Source organism: Rhea pennata, chromosome 3 (assembly GCF_028389875.1).
Source record: "Rhea pennata isolate bPtePen1 chromosome 3, bPtePen1.pri, whole genome shotgun sequence".
Classification (NCBI taxonomy): domain Eukaryota; kingdom Metazoa; phylum Chordata; class Aves; order Rheiformes; family Rheidae; genus Rhea; species Rhea pennata.
Genome location: NC_084665.1, coordinates 64378865 through 64389334, shown reverse-complemented (window position 1 = coordinate 64389334; position 10470 = coordinate 64378865). Strand labels below are relative to the sequence as shown.

Here is a 10470-nt window from a genome sequence, read left to right as displayed (position 1 = left end):
CCCACAGCTGCCCATCGTGCATGCAGCACATGGCTCCTACTCAGGAGGCCTAAAGCCAGCTGTGAGGGATTAGGAAGTCAGTCTCCTCAGGTGCAGTTGAGGAGCACCTGGAGCTGCAGCGCTAGTGCCAGGCCAGAGAGGCTGTCGAGGCAGCTGGCACAGGAAAGGATGGACGTTGACTGTTTCTTGCCGTAGCACACTGAGTGTGCCGTACCCAAAGTATCTATGGCATTGGCACATTTTTATTATAATCGCTATTAATGTAATGCCATGTGTAGACATTCAAGCTAGAAACAGTTGTTGATTTTGAAAGCAGCCTCAGCTCACCGAAGGATACCGCTGCCTCCCCTACTCGGCGAGAAACTCCCCCCACTCAGGTCCGCTGCAAGCAGCCGTTAACGGCTACTTCACCCCCTCCCAGCCCCGCCCACCGCAGCGGGCAGTGGGAAGACGCCCGTCCTTTCACGCATGCGCATGGGGGTACGACGCACTTTCCTCGCGTCGGCATCGGTGCCCCGCGCCTGCGCGTTTCTGACGCGCTCTTTGCGCTTCGCTGGCTTCTTGCCGCGGAGGGTTCTGGGCGAGGTAGTTGTTATGCTCGCCACCGGCGCGCCGCGGCGGGCTCCCACAATGCATAGCGCTGAGGCGGCCGGGCAGCTCCGCCCCTCCTCACGATCATGTGACCAGGGCGCCGGGTCGAGCCCCGCCGGCGCTGTGGTGGGGGGAGCGGGGGACGGCGAGGCCGGGGGCCGCGCGGGGCGCCGGGGGCGGGGCCTCCCCACAGGTAGCGAGCGCCGGGGGCGGGGCTTCGCGCTCCGGCGGCCGTTTAACGTGCGCCGGGGAGGGGGTGGGGCGGTGGTGCCGGTGGCTGTTAGGGGTTGAGGCGGGAGGGGGAGAGGGAAGGGCCCTTCTCGGCTGCCTCGCAAGTCGGGGGTTGGAGGCGGCAGCCTCAGTCTCTTCCTGCCTGCTACTTTGCTTTTCTGGCGGTGCCAGCGATTGGGACTGAAGGAAAGACGGCGTGCGAACCGTGGCGCCCAGGATCACGAGTGACCGTGTTAATAAAACAATGATATCATGTAGGCTTTTCTTCATTAAAATACAAGAGTCGTTGCTCTAACTTGTGGCGTTTGTGGGTCCAGAGTCTCCAGAGGTGGGGAAGCTGGAAAGAGCTGGCTTCGATATTTATGCCATGGGGTTTATTTTGGTGTGTCTAAAATTTCCTGTTTGTTCTTAAGTTGATTATAGCGGTCAAAGGAGGTGTTTCCTCAAGTCAAGTGATTTTTTGGGTAGTGCCATATCAGAGAGATTAGGCCCCCCTGCACCCAGAGGAGGTTATTTGGCAAGGATGAGTAAACAGCAGCCACATGCCACCACTATTTCTTAGTATTTTGATTGTCCTGTACTTGAGGAGTCGCAGTGTTTTGTAGTAATAATCCATGAGACACACAGAATAATATAATTCTGTAGGTACCTGTAGGCTGAAGCCAATGCAGAAGATTTTAATTCCTGACTCTTGCTGATCAAATGGGCCTGGGCAGCTTCTCCACAAAACTGGATTCTTTTGTTTGAAGAAAGGAGTGACTGCTGATCTTTGAAGAAACTACAAAATTCTGTGCACTGTCGCTTGTTTTTCCTGTGCTTTTATTATAAATGTGAGTTTTACTGGATGTTTTGTAACAATTTTTCTTGACTTTATAGGACAAGAAATTAGATGCAGAAAACTTATTTCTTAAGTCAGAAGAAATGGAAGAAAGGAAAATCAAGAGGAGGAGCCCCAAATCATCTACTGCTCACCCTACTCAGGTTGCTAACTCCAAGAAAAACTCAGTGCCCGTCAGTAAAAGTACAGCCTTTTCAAATCCTGCACCACAACCTGCAGTACAAAAACCAAAGTTAAAACGGTAAGTTTGAGAGCATCTTACAAGCTCAGTCTTAGAGTCAGAAACCTGCCAGTACAAGACAGACTATTGGATCCAGGAGTCTAAATGTTTGGCTCAGACAGAATTAAAAGAAAGAAATTCAGATTTGTGAAAATATTTGATGACTTGTCTTTTTTAATAGCTCAATTTTGTTTAATACATTATAATAGTTACTCAGTAGAAATAAAAGGTGCTCAACATACGCATACTCATAAGCTTTATAAAATGTTACACAGTGTACACTCATACCGATAAAGATTTAGCTGGACAGATGATTGCCTGATGTGATTGGTGCAAGACAAGACTGTGATAAAACATCTTGTCATAGTAAAAATGAGAGGTAGCAGAGTCCTAGACATACAGCTCTGAGGAACAAATGCATTATACAGCATGACTGCAAGGTTAGAACTTAAAACTGGGACAGAAAATGAAGGACATGAATAGGATGAGCTAGAGCAGGAATTTTCAGCTGTTCTTTGTTTGCAGAACTATCACTGAGGGCAGCAGTAGCTTCTGGAACATGCTCCTATACAGAGAGAAGCATTTAGCTCTTCGGAAAGTAACGCTTTGAAGTAGTTTGCGTGTTACTAATGATGCATCTATTTCAGTTTGAGGATATTTTCTTGCAAGTGGGAAACTATATTTCTTGGCTGTGGCAGAAACAGTAGATAAATGAGCAAAGAGGGATTTGAATGTTAAATGTTAGCTGGAGAGAGCCAGCTGGGTTTATTGACTTGTAAGAAAAATATTGAAGATTAAACACTGAGTTGTCCTCTTGAGCACTGAAAGGCTGTTTGAAGGAGCCAGAATTGACAGGATTAAAGTACTGTACATATCTTCAATGTAAAGTCTTTATCCATTACTTCTCTGGGAAAAATGCATTAATATTTTGAGGGAAATAATAATAAACCTCTGTCCTCTGTAAATCTGTGGTGCTTGATGCTCGCTGCAGAGTTCACTTAGGACTAAGTAATATTCTGGAAATCACCACAAGATTATTTCTTGTAGCCCACAATATGGACTAAAGAGGAAAGTGTCCTTGCTTTGGAAATAACTTTTTGTGTTAAGTTCTGGAAGAGGACATTTTTACTCAAGTGCTTAGGGAAGCTAAGCAGTGATCACATGGACAATTTCTATAACTTTGCAAGCAGGAATGGTAATTGATAAAACAGAGCTAGGTGAGGACGAACTGTTGTTGTGGTAGTGGAATAGGAGTATATGATTATTTTCACTTTCTCTACATTGTTGTGTGTCATTGACTTCAAAATACTGAAAAGTATATTTGCATAATTTATTTCCTGAAATAAATTGTGCAAATGTACTTTCATTTTTATTAAAATAATAAAGGGAATAACAAATTATACATTCTTAGTTAAATAGCTATTTTTGGTATATATTATGAATTTCAAATGTAATAAGTTTCTGTGAGTGGTATTAAACTTCAGATTCAGGTGGAAAAAATATTGACCTTTCTCTTCTTCAAGTCTAACATTGAAGCAGCAATATCCAAAGTTAAATGCAAGTTGAGAACTGTTGCTGTGAGTTTAATCAGAGCATGATATGATTGTTAGTTGGAAGACAGAAGCTGTTAGGTTGGAAGAGAATATTTATTTCCCATAGGAAAGAGAATTTAAGACTTGCAGAGCATGGAATTATTCACGAGAAGGCTGAATTTAAATATGCTCTAAACACATTGTCTTTACTAATGAAATAAAGTCTCTTTACTAAACTTTTTAAATATCTGATAAAATTCTGATTTTTAATTCTTAGGCTTAACTTTTGAAAATGTTTAGAAGATTACCCTTGAGAAAAAGAATGGGAGGATGGGATGAAGCTAATCTAGGCTGGTACAGCTGTGATTTTCTTTTGGAAGGGGCCTCCTCTTGTTCCCTACTATGTTGTTGCCACTTTACGTTGGATCTGCCAGTCTTTTTGCCTCAAGATGAGGCATTTCAGTTACCTGATTTGTTGCAAGAATAATTCTGTTACAAAAAAAAAAAAAAAGGGGGGGGGGGGAAGTGTTTTTCACTGAATCAGATTCTTAACTGACTCACTATGAGGCTGCAGAAGTATCCATTTGAAAGTGAGAGGAAGGATAAGTGCACATATGAATGGGCAAATTAGGAATGAAAAATACTTTGTCAGCATCTGACATCAGGTTAGGATGCAGCCTGACAGTGCATCTCTGGATGGCCTGTAGAGATGTAATATAGTAATTCTTGCTGGTAATTGTGTGTTTTGTTTCTATAGTGATTGTATATTCCTTTGGATTTATAATGATTATTCAGTTTCATCCATGTAGTTTCCATGGACACATGGTGCTCTGAGTAAACTTCATTACATTTTGAGAAAATGTGTCTAGGATCTAGGAATTGTTGATGGTATTGTGGCAGTAGGGGGTGGAAAAGTTTTTTTTTTTTTCATCTAGTTTGACACTTGTTCAGGCTTAGACTAGTTCTATTTGTTATGTGTTAGTGTACAGGAAGTTTGCTTTTGAGTTTAGCAGAGGTGAGTTTAGCAGAATTTGGAGGTTGTTTGAGGGTCAGAAAATTTATCTGAAAGCAAGGCCATCTTCTCATATAGGTTATAATGAATGGTTTTCCACACAGGTTCCAGAGTAGAGTGGTGTGTGACAACTAGAGCGTATGATCAGTGAGGGTTTTTCTCTCAGGATTGAAGTGAGTTTCACATGCTTTTAGTGGATTTTTCTATATGTTACATCCTCATGCCTCCTTAGTCCTTGCTAGGTAGTAGTTGTCAGAATATTAAGATGGTTCTCCTCAGAGCCACTACTGATAGGAAAGCAAATAGTTGGGGCTCCTTCATTTTGCAATATCAAATTGTCAAGATCGTGATACTATTCTTTATTTTTAAGACAAACTTGTGATCATCTTTTTAATTTAAAAGCAGTAATTAACGTATCTATCATATTTTTCATATCATTTTTAAAGCCCAGCTGTAGAGCCATCCTTCATTTTAAAATTCTTAGTAGAAGAGAAAACAGAAAGTAATCCTTTGTTTTGTTTAATAATTTAATTTCTTTAGAGTAATAAAAGAAAAAGCCAAACCTCCAGGAGGGGAAGCAAAAGGGGCACAGGCAGCACCAATCCAGCATTCTTTTCTGACAGATGTATCAGATGTCCAAGAAATGGAAAGGGGACTTCTGAGTCTTCTGAATGACTTCCACTCTGGCAAACTTCAAGCATTTGGTAAATACATGGATTGTCTTTATATAGTAGTTGTTTTAATAGCTATATGATGGTAGTCTTTACAAACAAATGTGGTGTATGGACAGACTGACGACTTGTCATGTTGGTCTCTGCTGTATGAAATTAAGTTAAATATAACTTAATAGATCTTACTGCATTTTGAAATGGTTTTCCTGTACTTTGAGCTTAGCTTCAGTGTGAGCTGGGTCAAATGCAACGTCTTTATGCCTTCCAACCAACATGGCACACCTAGGACAGTACCTTGGCTTATAAATTTAAGATACCAAGTTTAAAAACACTTATAATAATTATATATGGTATAAATGTAATAAAAATGATTTTATCTCATTTAGCACCTGATTTTGCAGTGTATTAACCCTAGTACATTCCCTATAAGTCATTATTGAATGTCTATAAAATTTCAGTAATGACTTTTATAGAATCCAAATCAAGTTAGTTGTTACCAACATGAGTGACTCTTTGTGCCTTAGAACGATCTATTCTACTATTCTAACTACTCTGCAGTAGATGGAAGTTTTAAAAAGCTATGGGAGACTCCAGTCTTCAAGAAGGGCAAGAAGGAGGACCCAGGTAACTATAGGCCAGTCAGCCTCACCTCCATCCCTGGAAAGGGGATGGAACAGTTCATTCTGGATGTCATCTGCAGACATATGGAGGAGAAGAAGGTGATCAGGAGTAGCCAGCATGGATTCACCAAGGGGAAATCCTGCTAAACCAACCTGATGGCCTTCTACGATGGAATGACTGGCTGGGTAGATGAGGGGAGAGCAGCAGACATTGTGTACCTTGATTTCAGCAAGGCTTTTGACACTGTCTCCCATAACATTCTCCTGGATAAGCTCAGGAAGTGTGGGTTAGACGAGTGGCCAGTGAGATGGATTGAGAACTGGCTGAAAGGCAGAGCTCAGAGGGTCGTCATCAGTGGCGTGGGGTCCAGTTGGAGGCCTGTGGCTAGTGGAACTCCCCAGGACTCAGGACTGGGTCCCATCCCATTCATCTTCATCATCAGTGACCTGGATGAGGGGGCAGAGTGCCTCCTCAGCAAGTTTGCTGATGATACCAAGCTGGGAGGAGTGGCTGAGACACCTGAGGGCTGTGCTGCTATTCAGAGAGACCTGGACAGGCTGGAGAGTTGGGCAGAGAGGAACCTGATGAGGTTCAACAAGGGCAAGTGCAGAGTCCTGCACCTAGGAAGGAATAACCCTAGGCACCAGTACAAGCTGGGGGCTGACCTTTTGGAGAGCAGCTCTGCAGAGAAGGACCTGGGAGTGCTGGTGGATGACAGGTTGACCATGAGCCAGCAATGTGCCTTGTGGCCAGGAAGGCCAATGCTCTCCTGGGGTGCATTAGGAAGAGTGTTGCCAGCAGGTCGAGGGAGGTGATCCTGCCCCTCTCCTCAGCCCTGGGGAGGCCTCATCTGGAGTAGTGTGCCCAGTTCTGGGCTCCCCAGTACAAGAGAGACATGGAGCTACTGGAGAGAGTCCAGTGTAGGGCTATGAAGATGATCTGAGGGCTGGAGCACCTGCCCTATGAGGAACGGCTGCGAGAGTTGGGCTTCTACAGCCTGGTGAAGAGCAGACTGAGGGGGGATCTTATCAATGTGTATAAGTACCTGAAGGGAGGGTGTCAAGGGCACAGGGCCAAACTCTTTTCAGTTGTCACATGGGACAGGACAAGAGGCAATGGGCAGAAATTGAAGCCCAGGAAGTTCCGCCTGACCGTGAGGGGGAATTTCTTCCTTGTGAGAGTGACGGAGCACTGGACCAGGTTGCCCAGAGAGGCTGTGGAGTCTCCTTCTCTGGAGATCTTCAAGGCCCGTCTGGATGCAACCCTGTCTACCATGCTCTAGGTGACCGTGCTGAGCAGGGAGGTTGGACTAGGTGATCTCCAGAGGTCCCTTCCCACATTAGTGATTCTATGATTCTGTGACTTCTGCTTCATTGTTTCTGCACTCTGTAGAAGGATGCAAGCTTAGTGATAGGTCAGCATATTACATTACCTCTGGACTGATTGTATGAGAGAAGGTGAAAGGTCTCTGTTATAGAACATGTTAGTTACAAGAGAGAAAACTCCATGAAAAATCGAAAGTAGGAAGAAGATTCATTATGGTCACATATGATTTTAAAAATATAGGACCTTTCTAATAGGAGACAAATTCAGGCCATAGCCAGCAACTGTATACTTTAAAAGTCAGTATAGTACATTTGGTGGTTATCATAAATTCAGCACAACATAGTATCAGATGGAAGGACAGACACTTCAGTTGTGAAGCAGGATGAAATCATGCAAAAAGTAGATCAGATGTTTAAATTTGTCTTCTCTGATGTCAGTTAGAGTTGTAGGATTTTTGTCATGTTGAGCTATGACTTTACACCTTCACTTGCTCTTTCAGGTTTCTTTCTTTAAAGCTTTCGTTTTGTTCATTTGTGCCGTTTAGGAAATGAGTGTTCCATAGAGCAGATGGAGCATGTGCGGAGTATGCAGGAGAAGCTTGCTCGTCTCAACTTGGAGCTCTATGGGGAGCTGGAAGAACTCCCTGAAGATAAAAGAAAACTAGCTAGTGACTCTAATTTGGATAGATTACTATCAGATGTAAGTATAAGGAAGGCAGAAAACATTGAAGTTTGTCCACACAACTAGGCTCAGAAATAAAACACTCTGTTGGATGAGTAATGATTCAGCCTACATTCCAATAAATTTACAGTTGAGGAAAACACAGCTCTGTAATGAACAAGATGTAAGGTCTTCATATTGGTTTTGAGAAATACAGCACCTTGTTTTCTTTCCTTAGGTTGCTTCTTGTTTTGGTGATTAGAGCAGTGTAACAGTAAACTATGTGAGGATGTAGGCTTATCAGCCCTACATATAGGGGAGACCACACATAACAAGGAATTTAGGTCTATATATTCTAGACTTTCAATTTCTTGTTTCATTAGTGCATTATTTCTGTAAACAACAAAATTGTTAAAATTTCTTTATATTTCCTGAGATACCTAGATTTAAATTTAATTTGGTACTTAGCTCTGTTGGTGTAGAATTAAGTGCTAGTTTGCTTTGCTTTTTGTAATAAAAATAAATATTTCCACTTAAACCAATAATTATTATTTTCATTTCACCATCTTATTTGTTTCAGTATATTAGCATAATTGTTGTATTTATTTGACTAACTGAAATAACATTTCTGATACTTTTTACATTTATATTGCAGCTGGAAGAACTGAATTCATCTATGTATCCTTTTTCTTAAATGTCTATTTCACATTATAATTATTAGCTATAACTGAATTATGCTATATTTCTCCAATAACTGTGTCTTCATAGGGATCAAATCTCTTCAGTAATATCCCTTCTTTTTAATTAGTATTGTAATATATCATGGACTTTAAGTTTTTCCAACATATAAACGGCTGGATCTTAAACTGCCATATGACAAACAGCCTGTAATTAGAAGTATTATTTAGCAGGTACAGCATATTAGACATGTTGACAGTGGATAGCAAAGCCATCAGAAGCAGATTTTCTTTACATATATTTTGCTGAGAAACTGAAGCCAGCATACATAGCATTATTCCTTCTGTGGTATTCAGAAATATTCCGTCCCACTGATAAATGACTCCTATTACCATTTAGTTTTTCTAAAAATATATGCAGCTTTTTATTGCTGGCTTTACTGTGAATTCTGTGGTAACCTGATTTTTTATTTCTAAGGTCAGACTATGATTGAGTCAATTATTTCAACTGAGCTTTGGTAACTGAACACATGTGTTCTTAGCCTGTCCATAAGTCAAATCTAAATAGGGTATTTATCTTCTATGTTGTGCTTTTGATGAGCTATCACTAGAGATGACGGGTGATACACTCAGTCTGTAGTATAGTCTAGCTATTTCTGATTTTACACACTTCCTACTCGTTGAGGAAGGACCATCCAGTGGGTGGGACTCTAGTTTGGAATATAGAATATTGTGCTAGTATATACATCCTCTCTGTCTGTGAAAAGCTGTTTGAGGCTAGATCTCAAAGAATGCAAGTGGAATGTGATAAAGATATCCCATAATAATGATACAAATCCTCTGGCATCCTCCTTGAATTGCCAGCTTATTCTGGAGATATGTAATGCTTAAGTCTCATTGAGGAAGATTGATTTACCAGTTAAGCACTAGCATGGGACGTAGACCTGTATTTATCTGGGCTGGTATATACCTGTTGCAGGAGTAAGTAAGTGTAGCATAATTTTCTATAACATTACTGACTTTTTTGTCCCTTACTGACATGTGACAGTTTTATTCCTTAATGGTTTTATCCAGACAAAAATTGCATTTAGCAGATGCTCAAGATATTCCAAATAGTGGTACAGGCTGAAAGCACAGCTTTCTTGATTTGAATTCTCCCAGAAACTTCTGTTTTTCCTATCAGTGGAGTCTGGAGTTACACAACAAAGAATCAAAGTGTAAATTCAGGTGTTTGTTTTTACACATTCCTCTTTGAGTATGGCATTATGTCAGGACTCAGTACCTAGAGATCTAATTATGTTTCTGTGATGCTATGCTTTACATAATTGCCTTATTTAATACAAAAAATTGGGGAAACATGGAAGTAATTTCTTCTGCTTGGTGTTCTTCATATGTCTGAAGTGATATATGTATATAAGTTCACTAGTATTTCTCCAATTTTGATTGAGGTAGCAGTGTTGTTACCTTTCTGATTGATATGTAGACAATCTGCACACTACCTTCAGTGTGTTTTGTTGACCAGTGATGCCACTGAATTTTTATTAATTTATTATTAATAAAAGTAAGACTTATAAATACATGACATGTTTTATTTAAAGAAGTTGCTATCTGTTCGGCTATGTTAAGATATTAATTCTTGTGTGATTGAATTTCTTCAGACTTGACTTATTCCATTGCTTGCAATAATTGTAAAATGTCACTAAATTAAAATTATCATACATGCTATCAGTCCACATAATTGGATGAAGTATTGTGAAAAATCCAAAATTGCATAAATGCAGTTATTGTTCAATAAATCCAATATAAATGAATTTCATTCTCATTTTCTTTATGTTGTAGCAAAGCATCCCTTACATTAATGAGAATTTTCACCTTTTAGTTATTTCAAGGGTATGAGGGGGAAGAACTATATAATAAAGTGCACATATAATAAAGTGTGTGTACTTCTGCTCATAGCTTTTCTGCCCACGTAGCAATATACTTTTTTTCAGTGAGTTGTTAATGGATCAAAGGTTCATAAGTCAGGCTGCCAGCTAGCAAACACAAACTGGCCATATAGTGTTTGAGCAACAAAACAAGAGCTGCTAAAAC

At 40.7% G+C, this 10470-nt stretch overlaps 1 protein-coding gene across 1 annotated transcript; it reads left to right on the top strand.

The window, feature by feature from the left end:
• The first annotated feature begins 743 nt into the window (after positions 1-743).
• CCDC28A (coiled-coil domain containing 28A) lies at positions 744-10190 on the top strand. Its single transcript, XM_062573752.1, has 6 exons — positions 744-784; positions 1699-1901; positions 4965-5128; positions 7587-7741; positions 8358-8380; positions 9454-10190. Exons 2-6 carry the CDS (start codon positions 1744-1746, stop codon positions 9506-9508), a joined length of 555 nt encoding a protein of 184 aa, XP_062429736.1. The 5' UTR covers positions 744-784; positions 1699-1743; the 3' UTR covers positions 9509-10190.
• Positions 10191-10470: the final 280 nt, after the last annotated feature.

What these genes read in the sequence shown, in the direction of transcription:
- CCDC28A (XM_062573752.1), top strand. Translation starts at nt 1,744, where the DNA reads ATGGAAGAAAGGAAAATCAAGAGGAGGAGCCCCAAATCATCTACTGCT. An exon ending in TGGATAGATTACTATCAGAT is followed by an intron (nt 7,742 to 8,357) that starts GTAAGTATAAGG and finishes TTTATATTGCAG; the next exon opens with CTGGAAGAACTGAATTCATC. An exon ending in GAAGAACTGAATTCATCTAT is followed by an intron (nt 8,381 to 9,453) that starts GTATCCTTTTTC and finishes GGTTTTATCCAG; the next exon opens with ACAAAAATTGCATTTAGCAG.